Source organism: Lonchura striata, chromosome 18 (genome assembly GCF_046129695.1).
Source record: "Lonchura striata isolate bLonStr1 chromosome 18, bLonStr1.mat, whole genome shotgun sequence".
NCBI lineage: Eukaryota > Metazoa > Chordata > Aves > Passeriformes > Estrildidae > Lonchura > Lonchura striata.
In genome coordinates this window covers 3,414,825-3,432,881 of record NC_134620.1, presented here as the reverse complement: position 1 = coordinate 3,432,881, position 18,057 = coordinate 3,414,825, and the positions used below count along the sequence as shown (strand labels likewise).

Below are 18,057 nucleotides of genomic sequence, written 5' to 3'. Positions count from 1 at the left end.
TTCAAGACTTGGTTACTTTCAGATTTATATGTCCCTAAATCCAGAGGCAACTTTCAAGCGTAGGCAAGCCCTAGCAGTTGAACTGTGTAAAGAGAGATCTGAGGCAGGGGAAAAGAGAAAGGCAAAATGAAGCCGCTCCATTGAATTCAAAGGTCAAATTCAGGGTGAAAAATAGCGGAATTAGGAAGTTTGGCCAGTACTGAAAATTGTTGCGAGGGTATTTAGGTGTAAACGAGGCCCTCGTGCAGAAGCCCCCGAGGGAGGAGGCGGTGGCACCGCCGCTGAGGGCCGAGCTGCGCTCGCAGCCTCGCAGGCATCAGTAAAGCCGGGCTAGCTGCGCTCCCCGGCACACAGCCGGCCTCCCCCTGCCCAGAAAAACGTTGTGTCTAATTAACCAAATCAAAGGGTCCCCCAGACGCAGCTGAGAGGGGCGGGCTGAGCTTGGAGCCCAGGCTCCCTCAGCAAGTTCTCCTGCGCGCAGTGGAACGAATGGATGTTGATTTTCACGGCTGCAGCTCTGGCACGCCCTGTGCCCCCTGCGGGCCGTGCTCTCCTCCCTGCAGCACACGCCGAGCCCCTTCCCACGGCCAGGGGCGAGCAGGCAGGGAAAGGAGCCCTGGGGCAGGAGCCCCACGGCCCGAGGGCAGCCTGAGAGCGCAGCCGAGCTCAGCTGAGGCTCCTCACAGCCGGGGGCTCCCCTCCTGCCCTTCCCCTCTCCCGGCTCTACCACCTCTGTTTGCTCTCATGGCTCCTCGTGGGGCCACATAAGGAAGGGAACCACCCTTCCCCAGGCCCTGGGAAAAGGGAAAAGTGCAGGTGCTGCTGAGGCGGGGGCTTTCCAGTCCCATTGCAGCTTTTCCAGCTGCTCGGCCCCTCTGTCGGTGGCAAAAGACAGGCTGGGTGTAAAATGCTGCTCTTCCAGCTGAAAGCAGCACTGCGCAGCTCCCGGGGCAGGAGAGCTCCCCGCACTGCGGGGGGAAGGATTTGGGGTGTTCCCCTCACAGCGGTGTTTGTTTGAGAACAATCCTTTTCTTGCTTTTCAGGAGTGCAGGAGCTGCAGCTCCCCCTGCCCGCCCGGCTCCCGCGCCGAGGGCGGCTTGCTTTACAGACGCTTTTCTCTTCCCCTCGTGCTGGAAATTTGACTCTACAAAAACACTTGCACAGCAGCTAATTGCCAGCCCTGCAGTCAGTGAGCGCTCTAATTCCTGCCAGCCAGTGAACCAGCCCAAAGAGCTGCATTTCACAACTTGCCGAGTGTACAAACGCAGCCCTAGAGACACGACATAGCTGGGATAATTTTTTTCCTGGACAATCTGGACCCTTCTCAGTTTTGGAAATTTCTTTCTCTCCATTGGGCATAAGGAGCACCCAAAGACAGAGGTGCCAACAAGGCCCGTTCCAGGGAGACGCTGAGGAGACGTGGACCCACAGAGGCCCTGGAGACAAGCGGGGGTGCCAGGGATGATTGTCAGGAAATTGGTTTGGAGGTAAAGCTGGCGTCGTCCAGCCTGTCTCTTCATGATTTGAGGGCTCATCATCATCTTTTCGTGGATTCCTACTGCCCAACAACGTCCACGCCTTGCACAGTGTTCCTTGATCTCCTGGTTTGTATCCAGAGGGCTGCTGCAGAAATTGTTCTGCTGGTCAGTGGCTTAGACCACATCATTCCTCCCTTCCCTCCTCCCCGGCAGCCTCCTTTCCCTGCCCCAATTGCGGAGCGCTCACCTTCCCCTGCCAGCCCCTCATTACCCGCCGCTCCTGCCCATTACAAGCCCCTTCGTGCTCTCCGCCTGTCCCACGCCTGGCAGGAGCACCTGCGGGCGCTGGCACAGCCCCGCTGCGCCGGGAGCTCCGCGGTGTCCCGGGGCCGCCGGCCCGGAGCTCACGGCCCGGGATGGAGCGGGGGATGGCTTTGTTCCCGCAGGGAGCACGAGAGGAAACGGCCTCAGGCTGTGCAGGGAATGTGTCCACCGGACATCAGGGACAAACTGCTTGCCCGTTTTCGGTTCCCGTATCGATCCCGTGATCGATCCCGTGCCCAGTTCCAATATCAAACCCGTGATCGATCCCGTGCCGGTTCCGTGATCGATCCCGTGCCGGTTCCATGATCGATCCTGTGCCCGGTTCCGTGCCCGGTTCCATGCCCGGTTCCACGATCGATCCCGTGATCGATCCCGTGCCCGGTTCCAGTATCGATCCCGTGATCGATCCCGTTTTCGGTTCCCGTATCGATCCCGTGATCGATCCCGTGCCCGGTTCCATGATCGATCCCGTGCCCGGTTCCAGTATCGATCCCGTGATCGATCCCGTGCCGGTTCCAGTATCGATCCTGTGATCGATCCCGTATCGATCCCGTGATCGATCCCGTGCCCGGTTCCACGATCGATCCCGTGATCGATCCCGTGCCCGGTTCCATGATCGATCCCGTGCCCGGTTCCAGTATCGATCCCGTGATCGATCCCGTGCCGGTTCCAGTATCGATCCTGTGATCGATCCCGGATCGATCCCGTGCCCGGTTCCACGATCGATCCCGTGATCGATCCCGTGCCGGTTCCAGTATCGATCCCGTGATCGATCCCGTGCCCGGTTCCACGATAGATCCCGTGATCGATCCCGTGCCGGTTCCAGTATCGATCCTGTGATCGATCCCGTGATCGATCCCGTGCCCGGTTCCGTGCCCGGTCGCCGCTCCCGGGCCCACACGGTTCTCGCGCGCCCTCTACCGGGCCCGGGCGGCAGTGCGCAGGCGCCCCCCGCGCTTTCTGCGCATGCGCCCTGCGGGAGCAGCTCCTTAACCCCGGCGGGGCGGGGCCCGGCTCCGGCCGCCGTGTGCGCGTGCGCGGCGGGTCACGCGGCGGGTCACGCGGCGGCGCGGGCCGGCTTAAGGCGGCGCGGGGCGGGGCGCGCGCACAGCCATGGCGCGCGGCGGCAGGAGCGCGGCGCGGCACGGCCCGGCCCCGGCGCCAGCCAGGTACCGGCACCGCGCGCCGGGGCCGCGCACCGGGGCACGCTCCCCGTGCCGCCCCCCTGACTCCCTTCTCTCCGCAGCCCGGCCCCAGCGGCCCCGGTGCCCGCGGCGCAGCCGGCGCAGCCCGGGCTGATGGCGCAGATGGCGAGCACGGCGGCCGGCGTGGCCGTGGGCTCCGCCGTGGGACACGTGGTGGGCAGCGCCATCACCGGCGTCTTCAGCGGCGGCTCCTCCGAGCCCGCCAGGCCGGCGGCGCCCGCGCAGGTGCGAGCGGGGCCGGGCTGTGCCCTTGGGCCGCCCTTGGGCGGGGGGCGGCGGGGGAGGGCAGCGGGCCGGGAGGGGCGGACAGACACACGGCCGGGCGGGCGGACGGGCAGCCGGCCCCGCTGCCGGGGACGGAGCGCGCGGGGAGCGGCGGCGCCGCCCTGACCGCGCTGTGCCGCAGGAGCCCCGGGCCGCGCTGCAGCAGGCGCCCTACGGCCCCTGCCACTATGAGATGAAGCAGTTCCTGGAGTGCGCTATCAACCAGCGGGACCTGACCCTGTGCGAGGGCTTCAACGAGGCGCTGAAGCAGTGCAAGTACAGCAATGGTGAGTGTGCCTGGCCTGCGGCACGGAGCTGCTGCCGGCAGAGCGCCTCCGAGGGCTTGAAGGTCGCAGAAGCGATCTTTGGGGGTATAATGCCCTTCAGGCCTTTAGGAGGGAGCAGTTGTGTCTTTCCTATATCCTGAAAAGGAAAGGCAGCTGCAAAGGGAAGAAGAAGCTATTTTGGCCATGTCTCTGGGAAGGCTGGGAGGATGTAGGCACTTTCTCAGAGGATCCACTCTTGCTGCCATGGGAAGTCTGCTGCTCTCCTGGCTGACTCTCTAACTCCTGCTGCATTTGGTACAAGCTGTTGTCAGCAGTTAGGTCATGATCTGGTTATACCGGGTGAGAGAGCTTTAACTCCAGCTGCTGGGACATGTTCCTAATGCTGAACTTCTCCTTCCTCCCTGTAGGTGTTTCTTCTCTCCTGTGAAGAATTCAGCCCCTCGTAGGCAGAGGACCGTGGTGTAGAGCCCTGCTATCCACAGGGAGTGGAAGGACAGACAGGGAGTGAGCTGGGGGGAGCAGACTGACCAGACAGGAGTATTGTAGTGGTAATTCACTTCTGAACTAGTAGAGAAGGAAAGGAATGATTGGACCCAAGGGTCTTCAGTGTTCAGATAGCACTGTATTTATTACAGAGAAATAAAAGAATTTATTTGGACCTATCACCTGTGCACGCTCTTTATTTAAGTCTCAAGCTAAAACTAAGCCACCAAAGCATTAACACTGTCAGCCAGAGGACAAGGCACAAGTGTGTACTTCCTGCAAACAGGGGGTGCAGCCTAGCAAGGACTGTGCCTGCATGACTTGGCAGAAGGAGATCAGACACTGGCTGCCCTCCAGGCAGAGGAGAGGCAGCAGAGAGGTAAGCCAGCACATATCCCGTGGTATTTTCAGTGACAAATTGCTTCTCTATAGATATCCTCTTCCTGAGTACCTGTCCTGCCCTCAGAGCTAAGAGTGTGACCTGTCTGGCTGTGGGACGTGGATCAGTTGGCTGATCTGACTTTGAAGCTTTAGAAGGTTATGCAATGTTCTCAAGGTCACTGGCATCAGGTGAAGTTTGGAGCTGCTTTCCTCTTCCAGTCACCTTGGCAGCACAGCCTCGTGATTGCTGCCCATGGCCTGGCCTCCAGCAGGACACCCTGTTCCTCACGTTGGTCTAAGAGGGAATGCTGAGGTTTCAGCTGGAGTTTTAATGGTACAGCAGTGAAACCAGGACACTTTTCAGGTGCTTAACTGATGAATTTTTCATGGCAGAATGAGTATTTAACATTTTGATCTCTACTCTTGAATAAAGGACAAGTTCTCAGCCCCTTGCTGGGATCTGTGAGGAAATCAATATCTAGATGGTAAATGCTGGCAGCAGCTACTGGAGGCTGCTGTTCAAAGTCCTGTCCCTTCTAAATGTCACAGTCTTAAGTTCTTGGTAGGGGTGTCCTGAGCTGTGCCTGGCCTTATCAGGGGTGTCTTGTGCTCTCCTTAGAGACAGCCAAAGGAAAAGGTAGATGGCAGAGATTAAAAGCCCAAGTGCTCCATGTGCTGAGCTGTGTGAGCATGGAGGAACCACTCCAAAGCTGTTCAACTCCCTTTATGAAATAAGTGTATTAGTGTTGGTGTGTTGCTCTGGGTGGAGAAGCTCTTAAGGACAACCAACAGCAGCACCTGCAAACACTGCCTTTGACCCATCTTGGCAAGCTCTTCTGCAGTTGAGGGGACTGGCTGTCTCTGGAGCAGCTTTTCCTGGTGGTTGCAGTGGACAGTCCCTGCAGGGCCCATGCAGTGAGAGGAGTGCAGGTTCTTGTCCCTGGGGAGTGCAGGCTGTGCCAGGGGAGCACGAGACCCCTGAAGCAGGAGGATGGTGCCTGTGCCTGGCTGTGATGCTGGGTTTGTCAGGGTGCAGCTTGGGGTGTGGTGGTGTGAAGCTCGGGGGGCAGGGGATCCCAGGGAGAGGGGCTCAGTAGCAGGGCACTCTTGCTGTGCTGGGAATAAGTACCTGGGCAGGTGTTTGGGGCCTGGTGGAGGCTGTGCTGCCTTTGTGACCAGTAATGGGTCTGTTCCTCACTTAGGGGTGTTCTTGTGTTCCAAGCTCCTCTTGCCCTGTAGGGTGGTCCTGTTCCTGGCTTGGGTGCTGCTGTGAGGCTGGGCTCTCTGCAATGAGCCCTTCTTCCTCAGGTCTGTCCTCTGAGTCTTTGCTGAGAGCTGCTGCAGCCGATCTGTGGAGTGACCAAACCCTTACAGAATTGTGTTTCTCTGCTGTGTTGGTCAGTTGCCCATTACATGTTGAGCAAGGCACTGCCAACCTGTGAGACTACAGCCTGGGAGAGACACTTGAAGGTTTCTCAGTGTCTCCTGATGTCCTTCCCCCCCCATTTGTTCCAAGGAGATGAAGGTTTCTCAGTGTCTCCTGATGTCCTTCCCCCCCCATTTGTTCCAAGGAGATGACCCTCTTTGCCAATGGGACAAGCTGGGTAGGATCTCCTGGTGTGGGGTGTCACTGTTAACTGGGAGGGGTCCTGCCCAGCAGCCCTGCTCTGTCCCCCCTTGGTGCCTGACTGCTCTCACTGCCCACAAGAGCCTGAAGGAGCACAAGGGGATCAGAGGAGAGTCCCACAGGTGCTGTATGAGGGCTGAGCTGGGAACAGGAGGCATGCCTGCACCCCTGACTCCTCTGTGGAGGTGAGGTGGGTGCTTGGCTCTTACCTGGGAGATCAGGGTAGTGTTTCCCCAGGTCCTCAAGCAAGGATTCGTAGCAGGTGGCTTCAGAGTTTTCTTCTCCTGGCAGCAGAATGGGAGAAATGGATTAGTCTCTCTGCTGGCTATAAACTGAAGGCTGGTAACTGGGGCAGGTGGTTCTGCCCAGGAAAAGTTCCTTCTCCCCTGGAGCAGCCCTTGGACAAACAAAGGCTCAGCTCTAGCTCTTCATCTGAGCTGGCTTCTGCCTCCTCAGAGTTTCTGGGCTGTGTCCAAGTGACTGCTGAACAGATCTCTCCCCAGACCTGCCCCCAGAGCAGACCCTTCCTGCCCGGGGGCTGGGCTGTGCTTCTGCACAAGGAACTCACGGACAGCTCTGATGAGGATGTAGCGCTGCCTTCCCTGCAGGTATTTACTGGCATATTCAGATGCAGGATCTTCCACTTTGCTCAGGTTCATCAGGGTGCCCTTTTCATCCATAAGATCAATGCAGTCTGGAGAGAGAGATGTGGTGAAGGAAGCCCAGACTGCCCCTGTGGGGCCACCATGAGCTTGTGGGGTTTAGAGGCATTTTCCTTGACAAGTTACACTTAGAACAGGATCTGCTGCTATCTGGGGAGTGGGAGGTTTGCTGTCCCTTTCCCTGTGTTGTGGGATGTTCTGTGACTCCTATGTGACCCACTGTTAGCCTGTGCTGTTCCTCTCTGGGTGAGTGGCAGTCCCTCAGTGAGCACAGCCCAGAGCCCTCGTACCTTCAGGCCTGCACTGACACTTCCACTTGAGGTGCCCTGTGAGGGTCTGGACGCAGCAGAGCAGGTTCACCATCTCTTGGCAGTTGGCTGCAGACAGGGAATGAGACCTGAGACAGGAGTGTGGTCCCCCCAAACCCAGGGACCACATGGGCATGGCAGGAGGCACAGCAGGTGGCTCAGAGGTGCCCAATGGGGCCAGCAAAGGCAGGACCCTCACGTGGCATCAGCAGGGCCTTGAGCAGCTGCATTGCAGCCGTGGCTGCTGAGAGTGCCCAGGTCAAGGGGGAGAACATTCCCACTTTAATTGGGAATGTTGGAATCCTGGATGCTGAGAATTTTAAACTTTCTGTGCTTAAAGGCACAGACTCACAAGAGAACATTGCATTTGACTGAGATTGTAGAACAGGCTTTTAAAATTGATTAATAGCACTGGGATTACGGTTGTGGAGTTGGTTAGAAGCCTGTAATACCACAGGGTGGAAAACATAGAGTTTGGGATTTTAGAATATAGAAATAAATATGAAACAAGATGGAGGTTTTAGGGTGGAGGCAGGTTATTCTTCTTTACCTTCTTCTTCCTTCTTCTCCATGGGTTTGGATGATGTTTTGTAACTGGACAGAAAAGTCCACATTGTGGACTTCAGAAGATCAGTTATTGGGTTGAAAGGGAAAATAATCTAGCTGTCCTTTCTTAATTGGATAGTTTAGTTTTAAAAGACCTTGTAACAAGAGTTAGCCATTTTGTGTCTTGCTAATGAAAAAGCTGCCAAACTCACGGCACTGAGACTGTAACATAGATAAGAAATAATAAACACCTGAGTGTGAATGTGAAATACCATCTCACATGCCTTCAATCCTGACCTCAAGACAGCAATAGGGGAAAATGGTCTTGATTGATGAAGTGTCTCTGTCCTTCAACTTTGTTTCATCAAGCATGAGTAGGAAAAAGCAGTGAGCCCTGCTCCTTGCCAGTCCCCTTCTACAGGCTGGTCCCAGTCACAAGGGGAAAGCTGGACATTGTGGCTGAGTCACCCAGGGATATTTTGGCCATGAACTCTGACCGAGTTTGTCACAATTGAGAAATCCCCCAGGGCTGACACACGTCAGTAGTCAGAGCTGGGGATCCAATTCAAATAGCAGAGGGAGCAAAGGCTTAGGACGGTGTGTGTCTGACGGCTTCAGCCACGAGTGTCTGGGGTAAGGCCAAGGCTTTCAGCCAGCTGGGTGAGGTCAGGATAGGGGCTGCTCATCCCTTCCCACAAATGCCTGCTCTCTGAAACAGAGCCAGGGTTTCAGTCAGGGAACCCTTCCCACACAGCCCAGAACAGAGGAGCTCTGCTAGCAGCTGGCACTTGTGCCCCATGGCTCTTCTGGTTGTGTCTAGATAAGCAGGGCTCCCTCCGGTGGTTTCCCGGAGCTGCCAGGCTGGGAACTCATCCTCACCTCCAGCCTCCCTTCCTGTGCTTAACTCAGCTCTGCTGGAGTGGTTTTCCCCTGTGGAGTGTAGAAGTAATAATCTCCCTTTTTAAAAGTGGGTAGGGTGCAGGATGTTGCCGTGCCCTGGCAGAGCTCTCCTGCCTGTTCCCTAAGCACCGGGCATTGCTGTGTCCCTCCCTGCCCTTGCGGGGTGACCAGGGTGGCCCAGGTGCCCGGCCGGGGCGTTCCCCACCTACCTCCGAATCTCACGGTGGCGAACATGGTGCTGCCGTGCCCCGGCAGGGCTGTGGGGCCGGGCCCCGTCCTGCGGGCAGCGCTGGGAGCTGCCGGAGAGCCCCGCGCACACCGGCTCCATCCCCAGCGACGCTGTTGTGGTTTCGGTAGCCAGATTGCCCAGCAACAGCGAATGGCGCTGCAGATTCTGGAGCCTCCTGCGGGGGGAGAGAAGGGAGGCAGGGCAAGGGCTGAGCTAAACAACAGCCTTGGGAAGGTTGCCGGCCCCATGTGGTCCCAGATACTCTGAATTTCCGACTTTCTGTAGTCTCGTGGTGTTTCCTGCCTCCCCCCACCCCAATCTGTCCTGCAGCTCATCTGGGCTGTGGTGGTGCCACATCTGTTCACCCTGAGCCCAGCACTGCTGCAAGGCCAGCCTGGCCAGCTGTGTGACATGGCTGGATGCCACTGGAAAAATCTCCCTGAGGACCCTGCCTGTGCTGGTCCTACTCTGGAGCAGGAGGCACTGGGGTTTTGCAGCCCCATGGTGGACATGGTCGTGTGCCAGCTGCATCTTCTGTTTGGTGCCCAAATGTTGCTGTGCAAGTGTTCCTGCAGTCAGGGCCCTGTAGCATCATCCCCTTTTCCTGTGGAAAACATGGATGAAATCATGTCCCTGGGCTGCTCAGCAGATGGGGAGGCTGGAGTGGTGGGAACCAGTAACAACACTGATGGGCTGCACTATCCAGTGCTCACTGCTCTGAGGACAAATTCCCTTTCTCTGGAATGCCCCTCTACTTAAGGAGGTGAGTTCCCTCTGTCCTGACAGGTTTCATTTCACAGTCAATCTAATCCATGGACTTGACCTGCTCAGAGCCTGGGACAAGGTGTGTGCGTGACACTCCTCCCCTGGAAGGGAGACTTGTGTTCATCTTGCCACCACTTTGCAGAATTTGGGGAGTGCAGGTGTGTGCCAGGTACGTTCTTCTCCCTCTTTCAGGACTTTTTCATAGAGGAGCACAGACGAAAGAAAGAGAAAACAATTTCTATTTCTGCTCCTTGTTTTCCCATGTGGAATGTGTTTGGAGAATTGTTTATCTGGGGTGATTGCTTGGTTGGATTCTGGTGGCCTGGTGGCCAATCCAATCTACCTGGGGCTGGACTCTTGTGAACAGGGTCATGAGTTGGTAGTGAGTTAAATATGGTAGTTAGAGAAAGTAGGTATGTAGTTTTAGTATCTCCTTTAAATAGTACATTAATGTATTTTAGTATAGTTATAATAAAGAAATCATTCAGCCTTCTGCAGTCAAACATCATCATTTCTTCCCACTGGGTTCACCTGCACTTACAATACAGGTGGACAACAGCTGCAGCTGTACCTGCAGGGTGCTCGTACCTGCAAGAGCTCATGAAAAACACAACCTGCTGGCATCTGCAGGGGCGAACTTGCAAACATCCTTGCCTTGGGGGCTCTGTGCGTGCTGCAGAGGGGAGGGAGTGGCTGTTCCTGTCCCTCACGGTGATGAGGTGGCACTGGCAGGGCTGAGCCTGCCTGTGGAGGGCAGGAGGTGCACAGCGGCTCTGGGAGAAGTGCCTGCTGCCCTCACTGCTGAGGACAGCCTGGGCTGGTGGCCGTGGGCAGGTGTCACAGACAGGAGTGGCTTCACGCCCGCTGAGCCGTGGCTGTAACAGTCTGCTGTCCTTCCGCAGCAGCTGTGCCGCAGCCACCTCTGCCCCGGCTCCCTGGGGACACGCCTCCACCAGGGCTGCCGCTCCTCGGGTGGCCCTGGCCAAGAGGCAGCACCCTCAGCACCTCCCAGCCCTCGCTGCAACTTCTGCTGAGACCCTGCCAAGTCACTCCTGCCACCGTGATGGAGCTGCCGAGGTAGGAGGCAGCAGCTTTCCTTCTGTGATGGGATAGCTGCCTCCCCAGGGCATCCTCGGCATGGTGTGGCTCAGGCTCCTGCCCTCCTGCATGCCTGGCAGCAGAGGGCCCGAGTGTCAGACCGCAGGGACACCTCTCTGCCAGTGCTGCCACCCCAGTGCCCAGGGTGTGGGGTGGTGGGGTGGGCTGTGGGGTGCTGGTGCAGCTGAAGGAAACGGGCTGGGGTGAAGGTGGGTGGCTCTCAGCCCCTCCCTGAAGCCCAGCTGCAGCAGAGCGAGCAGCCCCGGGGAGCTGAGTCCCTGAGCCCCCCGTGTCATTTACATACATCCCACCAGTGGCCCCGGCACAGCACCCGGGCTTTGTGCAGCACCCCAGAGCTGCTCTGAGAGCCTCCCTCCCTCTGCCTCCTGCCATGGCCCTGGGCTTCACAGTCCTGCTCCTGCTGGGGACACTGTGCACAGGTAAGGTTGCTTTAGCTGAATCAGCTCTGCCTGGGCTCTCCAAGGAGGGCTTGGTTTGAGTAGGACGTTTTGCTCTGGGGCCGTGTGATGTGATGAGCAGGGTGGTGGTGGGGTAACGCTCCGTGGACATTTGGGGGCTGAGGGTGATGGGGGACACGGCTCAGCCCATCACTAACTGCACCCCTGGTGCGTGCAGCTGCCAGGGCCCAGCCTGTGCTGAGCCAGCCTCAGTCCGTGTTCGTGCTGCCCGGGCAGAGCGCCCGGCTCTTCTGCACCCTGAGCCCGCAGTACAACATCAGCCAGTTCGGCATCTCCTGGTACCAGCAGCGCCCGGGCCGCTCCCTCAGCTACCTGCTCTACTACAACTCCGAGTGGGACAAGCACAAGCCTGCCAGGACTCCCGACCGCTTCTCGGCCACCAAAGACCTCACCAGCAACGCCTGCATCCTCACCATCGCAGCCGCCTGCCAGGACGACAACGGCACCTATTACTGCGCCCTGGCACCTGCCCTCAGATGGCTCTAGCCATGAGCTATTACTGCACCTATCACTGCCCTCAAATGGCTCTAGCATGGGCTATTACTGCGTCCTGGCACCTGCCCTCAAATGGCTCTAGCATGGGCTATTACTGCGCCCTGGCACCTGCCCTCAAATGGCTCTAGCATGGGCTATCACTGCGCCCTGGCACCTGCCCTCAAATGGCTCTAGCATGGGCTATCACTGCGCCCTGGCACTGCCCTCAAATGGCTCTAGCATGGGCTATCACTGCGCCCTGGCACTGCCCTCAAATGGCTCTAGCATGGGCTATTACTGCGCCCTGGCACTGCCCTCAAATGGCTCTAGCATGGGCTATTACTGTGCCCTGGCACCTGCCCTCAGATGGCTCTAGCATGGGCTATTACTGCGCCCTGGCACCTGCCCTCAAATGGCTCTAGGCACGGGCACCTGAAGCTTTCTGCGCTTTCCTTGGCGTCCCTCTCTCAGCAGGGAGCGCAGCAGCCCTGGCAGGGATGGGAAATCCATCTCTGCATGCTTGAGCAGGCCCGGCAGCGCCGCTTCGTGCTGCAGCATCCTCCGCTGCGTCCCCACGGGCACTGGGCAGCCCGGCAGGAGCCCGGCTGGGGCCCTCCTGGGCTGCTCCGGCACCGCGACCTGGCTGGGGCTCCGCAGAGCTCAATCGAAGCAATAAAGGCCAACCCTCACCTCACCGCGGCTCCTGTGGTGCGTCCCGGGCCCAGGGCGGGCAGGGCCAGCGGCGGCCCGGGCGCGGCTCTGGGCCGGCTGCAGCCCGCACCCCTGCACGGCTCCCGGGGGGACAGGGACACGCGTGCCCGCGGGGACTCTGCGGGGACGCTTTGTCGCGGCAGGATGAGGAATCCCCGCACAATTCCCACAGAACCGGGAACGCCGCCATGGCCGCACTGCGCCTGCTCAGCGCGGCGCGCGCGCCCCGCCGCAGTTAGAGCCCCCCAAGGGCGGGTGTTGATGTCACGTGAGGGGCGGCCGGCGCTACCATTGGCTCAAGGGAACACAAAACCACGCGCGTCACTTCCGGGTTACCTCAGTCCGCGTTAGGGTCCCGCGGTGGCCGCGTCGGGCCGCTGCCCTGCTCCTGTGACCAGCATGTGCGAAAAGACCGCGTTACGAAAAGCCAGTGTCCACAAAGGAAACAGAGGAGTCCTGCAAATTTATTCGATTACAGGGAGAGAGTCCACTACGCCATATCCCCGTGGGGTCTCTGTCGAGATTTCAGAGAACGCCAGCCACCTTTTATCCTAAACTCCTGGCCGCAGGTTGCCCTCTTCCTTTCCCAATTACCTGAGGTATAGTGGCAGGAGCTGGGCACTGTACTGTGTAAAGCAAGCACGGGATAGTGAATTCTTATCTTCTTAACTGAGTCCTGTTTATTATGTTTGTCAAAGGTGAAGATCAAATTTGGTGCAAGGGGGTTCCAAGGGCTAAAAGGAGATGCAGATGTGAAACATTTCGGGATGCGTCAGAATCACCACGGAGCTGGAGCAGGCTGACAGACCACCCTGCCTCCTTCACTGCAGCAGTGTGGGAAGGCACAGGCAGGTCTGGGAAAGGTGCTGTGGAGAGCTCAGCTCCACCCTTTGGCCTCCTGCACAACCAGGAGTGAAGTACATTTGAAATAGCAAGGCCTGAACAAGTTCAAGCAAACAAATCTTCCCTGCTCTCTGTCAGCAAGTGGACAGCAGAGAGCTGCTCACCAAACTGGACTCCTCTTTGAGGAAACTGCTGCAGAATAACAAGGAAAGTGTTTAGAGACAATAAACATCCCATCCTAGGCAGATCCCTGCTATTCTCTTGTGCTTTGGGACTGTGGCAGAACAACTCCATTGGAGTTCTGAATGGTTTAAACTCACTAAGAGGAACATAAGTACTATAGTGACAAATCCCAACACAATTCCTTTAGACTAAGGAGGAAAAAAAAGCCCTACCAACTTTAGTCAGGATCTAATATTATCCCTTCTAGCTGACACAGCAAAGCAGGGACTGAAAGGCATCCACAACTAGCTATGCAAAGCATCCATACTTTCAGCCAGTGACCCATATAAAATGAATAAATAATTCATAATTACATATGTAGCATACGCCATGCATGTCAAGAAGGGCTCCAGAGAGAGAAGCACAGTGGGCATGCTTTGCCCTCTGAAAAGTCCTCCAGTTACTGCTGTCCCTCAGGAAAATCTCTGGACTGCAGAGACACAACTGAACCTTCATTTACAGCTGCAAAGCCACATTAGATATCTTTTCCCATGATGTTCTATAGCCTAGATTGACTCCACGATTCCTGACATTTAGAGGAAGTATTCAAAGAATGCACTGGCACAGTACCAGCATTCCAAAGTAGGTGCACAATAAATTGAAGAAAGCAAGATTCAGTCCTGAAGAAGTTCCTTACTTCCTCTCTTCACCTCCGGGTTTGCCCCCACATACAAGGCAAGTTTTTTACACAGAGGCTTGGGTAAAGCAACAGCTGCTGTCTTGTTCTTTGGGATTCAAGGCTCCAGTTCCTTCCTTCTGCTGCTCAGACCTGCAGCTCTCAAACAGGCAGGAGCTCTGGGGGGTACTCCCCATAGCAGTATTTGGCAATTGGGTCTCTGTAGGTGTTCTCATGCTGCACACTCTGCCAGGAAAGGAGGAATTTTGACAATTATACACACAGTGAAACAGGGCATCCCTTCACTGAGGGAAAAACTGCACAGAGTTTATGTACAGGCAAAAAAAATAATCCCAAATTCTTCTACACATCAGAATGCCTTTGGTGTCAAAGAACTCTGCATTGCCAGCTGATCTATTACAGCACTGCAATGTTGAACCAGAACCTCCTTTTCAAAAGATTATCCAAGTAGGTGGGAACAGAACTCATTAAAAAAAATTAGATCTGTTTAGGCAGTATCATCAAATGTTCTAAGCAAGCAGAGCACAATAAAGTTGCAACTTGAGATGTGTGCATTTTTCTTGACAAAAGGTAAAGTTCAGATTTTATGGGTAAAAAATCCCAGTAGCTTTGGAGACATTTGGAACTCTATCCTTTGTTTGCAGTCCATCCCTATTGTTGCCTGAAATACTGCAGTTGTAGGATATGGCCAACAGCATTTTCTAAAAGGGCCACTGCTTGCTTAGACCAAAACTTCTAATAAAATCACATGGGTAACAGAAGTCCACCTGTGTCCTTAATAAACAAAGAAATTACAACATAGTTTTCGAGTTACTGTGCAGGTGATTGTCAGCACATGGTTGGTCTCCAGCTGTACCACTAAATTAGGAGCATTCTGAGGCTACTGGGAACAGCTCTCACTGTCTTCATCCTAATGAGATGTTCCCCAGAACTCATCTGAGATCTCCACTGGTAATTGAACTCATTCTGTTTTTAGTTAAGCCCCTCTTTTCTGAAGAGAATGTGGAACTCATCCTGCTCTAAATACATGCTTTGCTTCAGACTGGCTCTCAGCCTTAGCTTCAGCTTTGATGAAAACACAAACACGGCATACCAGCCATGCACAGGATTGAGCCCCATTTCCCAAGGGCACTTTCTGGGCCCTGGACATGTGCTGGTGCCTCACCTGTGATGAAGTCCTACACTTGGCCAGACACAGCTCAAAGTGATCTTCCACTGCCATGAAGAGGTTTTGGAACGCAATCGCTGCCCGGTTCAAGAACCGCTCCAGGAGATGTTGCTGAAGTGGCCAGCAAAGAGAAGGCAAAAATCAGAAACAGTCTGCTTCAGCAAGGAGTAATCAAAGCCCACCCCAGCCTACAAAGCCCAGGTATCAGAGGTAGAGTAAGCAATTCCACTTAGGATTTCTAGCAAGCACTGGAAGGCTCGTGCCTCAGAACCCCAGCAGCAGGACAAGAATCTAGGAGCTCACAGAAAAAGGGGAAATGCCAATTACAAAACTAATAGTGGCTGGAATAACTCTTCTGCATCCATTTCCCTTCAGCAAATGCAATTCCCCTGAAGCTGAAACACTTTTCTAGGCCCCCAGTATTTCCTCCATAAGGTGGGAAGGATGAGTTTTGTTAAAGCTTTATTTATAGTTTGCCATACGCTCCTTGGAGTTTTTCCTCATCCTCCCAAGAAAAGGAACTGTCCCTCTAAGGGAAAAGCTCCTCACAAAGAAGCACTTTTAGCCACAGAGGGAGCCAACAGCTGAGAACACCTGGAAAGCAGGAGGAAGGGCATCACCTTGCTGGGCTGCAGGCAGCAGGACACGCAGAACTCGTAGATGCTGCAGCAGCCGTTGGGCAGGCAGCTGTCACAGCTGTACAGCTTCGTGCTGGGCACGTGCACGTTGCAGCAGCCATTCACCAGCAGGTCCTTCCTCTCACAGATGTAGCCTGGAAAACAGCAGCAGCAGTGACAACTGGCAAGGCACACCCCCCTGTATGTTCTACAGAAATCTGCAGTAGGAATCACATTCCTCAAGAGCAGGTTTGTGTGTCATTTAGTAGATGATGATCCCCCTCAGTCCTATGCAGCCACTCTTTGAAATGGAGAGCAGTGTCAGTGTTTCAGACAGCCTGGTGTTATCTGCACAGATACCACATCCTGCTCTAATACGTGTTGTATATACACCAGGAGTATTTAAATGCAGATTATTTAAATTCTGAATTTTTTTGGGGCACAGTTCTTTGTTGTGAAAGAGGGAATGAGATTGGCATTGATTATATTGCAAAAAACCCATGTTTTTACAACGGGGCTGTGTCTGGATAATTCCTTTACAGTTCAGTATGAAGAGACTTAGATTTAGCCATGCAGAACAGTGTAATATTCATTGCTGAGTAGAATCCTTAACAGTATAGAAATATGGTGTATATCCTTATGGAAATGGTCCTACCACAGTGTTAGACTCTGAGAGATCTGTAATTTTTAGAGATCTTATGAACTGGCACTAAGTCAGGCAGTGCCAAATTTAACATTGATGCAAATCACCAAAGATGCAGTGGGTTTTCTATAGCCTTGATTTGTGGCCAAGAAAGATCCAGGTCTAAGCAACAAGCACAGTGCAGGGCAGGAAAGAATCTTTAACTTCTACTGCTTCAAACAAGTGGTTAATAACCTTGGGTTTACAAGGGTCAGACAAGCTCATTAACTGTGCCTGAGCACTAATTACACCAGCCCTGAGCTGCCTCCGTACACGGCCAAGGCTTCCTCAGTTGCTCTCCTAACTCCCCTGACAGCAGGAGCACACTGCAGGGAGACACAAAGAGCTCTGCAAGCAACCACAGCAAATTGAGCAGGACTCAATGTCTGGGCTCTGTGCAAAGGTAACTGGAACTCTTTGGCTTTAAGGTGGTCACAGTCACACTCTCACAGCCCTGGGCCTGAGTCTGGTGTGCACAGAACCAAAGCAGCAGCATCTGCAGCCACAGGGAAATCGAGGCAGCCAGAGGAGAGCAGGCCAAGGGCTGAGTGAAAATGCCTTAATAAACAGCAGTTGTTACATCAAAGTGCCACCAGCAGTCAGACAGACAAAACAGCATTCAGCAGTGCCAGATGCAGAATAAATTCAACTAAATATCAACCATACCCAGTTCATCTGTAATGAGGAGCTTCCCCTGCACAGAGTTCCTGCACTGGTTGCTCAGCTGACTGCTGTTCCCCGAGCTGAACTTCACCTTCCACATGATGGGCTGCTCATGCTCCTGCACTTGGAGGAGAGTCCGATCTCTCACCATCCTCTCCTCCTGCAAGAAAAACAGGAATGCCACCAAACATACCAGTTCCTCCTGCCACTTCAATCCACGTGCCTCTCCCAGGACTAATGATGCCTTGTAGTTGTAAACTCCATAGCACAGGAAATTCTAGCATCAACGGTGCAAACAATTTACTACTTGCAGTATTTTATACTACATGCATATACACACATATATACTTCACACTATACACAACAGGAAGACATGCAGTCCAGTAAAGTCAGGATATTCCAGTTCACCATGGATCAGCTAACACAGCTGAACTCAGTCACTACAACCACAAAAGTAGCAGGCATTATATTAAATAACCACAGCTGAACGTATTTCTCTTTCATGAGCCCTTTGCCAGTGGAATCACCACCCCCAAGAGACACAACAACAACACCCACCAAACCCAGCGGAGACTTTCTTTTCCCAGTTTTGGTTCAAACACAGAATCGGCCATTCCTATTTTAAACCCCATTAAGTATCTATAACGCCACCCTTACGGCAGCACGACCCAGGAGAGCGCTGACAGCACCTGAAGAACGACAGCCACCGTGGCACACGGCACGTTTTACCCCAGCCCGCGGCGTGCGGGGCCGGCACTGACCTGCTTGAAGGTGCTGCTGATGAAATAAACGAGCGAGAGCCCGAAGACCACGCCGAGGACCCATCGCTTCCTGAGCAGCCGCCGCCAGAGCACGGCCCCGCAGGGCAGCATGGCCGGGCGCGGGGCAGCGCGGGCGCGGGGCCGGCATCACCGGCGGGCCCGCAGCGAGCGCCGCCGAGCCCGGGCGGCCCCGGCGCGGCCCCGGCGCGGCCCCGGCGCGGCCCCGGCGCGGCCCCGGCGCGG

At 55.3% G+C, this 18,057-nt stretch overlaps 4 protein-coding genes across 4 annotated transcripts; 2 read left to right on the top strand and 2 right to left on the bottom strand.

The window, feature by feature from the left end:
* The first annotated feature begins 2,915 nt into the window (after positions 1–2,915).
* Positions 2,916–4,220, top strand: CHCHD10 (coiled-coil-helix-coiled-coil-helix domain containing 10). The gene is made up of 4 exons (XM_021549765.2): positions 2,916–2,971; positions 3,049–3,232; positions 3,414–3,558; positions 3,966–4,220. The coding sequence occupies exons 1-4, from the start codon at positions 2,916–2,918 to the stop codon at positions 3,983–3,985; spliced, it is 405 nt and encodes a 134-aa protein (XP_021405440.2). The 3' UTR covers positions 3,986–4,220.
* On the bottom strand, positions 4,161–8,828 carry C18H22orf15 (chromosome 18 C22orf15 homolog). The gene is made up of 5 exons (XM_021549763.2): positions 8,675–8,828; positions 7,002–7,088; positions 6,618–6,743; positions 6,259–6,333; positions 4,161–5,771 (listed from the first exon to the last, which is right to left on the bottom strand). The coding sequence occupies exons 1-5, from the start codon at positions 8,697–8,699 to the stop codon at positions 5,617–5,619; spliced, it is 468 nt and encodes a 155-aa protein (XP_021405438.1). The 5' UTR covers positions 8,700–8,828; the 3' UTR covers positions 4,161–5,616.
* A 1,706-nt stretch (positions 8,829–10,534) lies between these two features.
* VPREB3 (V-set pre-B cell surrogate light chain 3) lies at positions 10,535–11,537 on the top strand. Its single transcript, XM_077787123.1, has 2 exons — positions 10,535–10,997; positions 11,194–11,537. The coding sequence occupies exons 1-2, from the start codon at positions 10,949–10,951 to the stop codon at positions 11,520–11,522; spliced, it is 378 nt and encodes a 125-aa protein (XP_077643249.1). The 5' UTR covers positions 10,535–10,948; the 3' UTR covers positions 11,523–11,537.
* A 1,130-nt stretch (positions 11,538–12,667) lies between these two features.
* On the bottom strand, positions 12,668–17,967 carry SPRING1 (SREBF pathway regulator in golgi 1). Its single transcript, XM_021549762.3, has 5 exons — positions 17,815–17,967; positions 17,057–17,213; positions 15,712–15,863; positions 15,089–15,202; positions 12,668–14,148 (listed from the first exon to the last, which is right to left on the bottom strand). The coding sequence occupies exons 1-5, from the start codon at positions 17,923–17,925 to the stop codon at positions 14,065–14,067; spliced, it is 618 nt and encodes a 205-aa protein (XP_021405437.1). The 5' UTR covers positions 17,926–17,967; the 3' UTR covers positions 12,668–14,064.
* Between the last annotated feature and the right edge of the window lie 90 nt (positions 17,968–18,057).

What these genes read in the sequence shown, in the direction of transcription:
- VPREB3 (XM_077787123.1), top strand. Translation starts at nt 10,949, where the DNA reads ATGGCCCTGGGCTTCACAGTCCTGCTCCTGCTGGGGACACTGTGCACA. An exon ending in GCTGGGGACACTGTGCACAG is followed by an intron (nt 10,998 to 11,193) that starts GTAAGGTTGCTT and finishes TGGTGCGTGCAG; the next exon opens with CTGCCAGGGCCCAGCCTGTG.
- SPRING1 (XM_021549762.3), bottom strand. Translation starts at nt 17,925, where the DNA reads ATGCTGCCCTGCGGGGCCGTGCTCTGGCGGCGGCTGCTCAGGAAGCGA. An exon ending in TCAGCAGCACCTTCAAGCAG is followed by an intron (nt 17,214 to 17,814) that starts GTCAGTGCCGGC and finishes TTTTTCTTGCAG; the next exon opens with GAGGAGAGGATGGTGAGAGA. An exon ending in CCTCATTACAGATGAACTGG is followed by an intron (nt 15,864 to 17,056) that starts GTATGGTTGATA and finishes GCTGTTTTCCAG; the next exon opens with GCTACATCTGTGAGAGGAAG.
- CHCHD10 (XM_021549765.2), top strand. Translation starts at nt 2,916, where the DNA reads ATGGCGCGCGGCGGCAGGAGCGCGGCGCGGCACGGCCCGGCCCCGGCG. An exon ending in CCGGCCCCGGCGCCAGCCAG is followed by an intron (nt 2,972 to 3,048) that starts GTACCGGCACCG and finishes TTCTCTCCGCAG; the next exon opens with CCCGGCCCCAGCGGCCCCGG. An exon ending in GCAGTGCAAGTACAGCAATG is followed by an intron (nt 3,559 to 3,965) that starts GTGAGTGTGCCT and finishes TCCTCCCTGTAG; the next exon opens with GTGTTTCTTCTCTCCTGTGA.
- C18H22orf15 (XM_021549763.2), bottom strand. Translation starts at nt 8,699, where the DNA reads ATGTTCGCCACCGTGAGATTCGGAG. An exon ending in CGCCACCGTGAGATTCGGAG is followed by an intron (nt 7,089 to 8,674) that starts GTAGGTGGGGAA and finishes CCCTGTCTGCAG; the next exon opens with CCAACTGCCAAGAGATGGTG. An exon ending in CATCCTCATCAGAGCTGTCC is followed by an intron (nt 6,334 to 6,617) that starts GTGAGTTCCTTG and finishes TTCTGCTGCCAG; the next exon opens with GAGAAGAAAACTCTGAAGCC.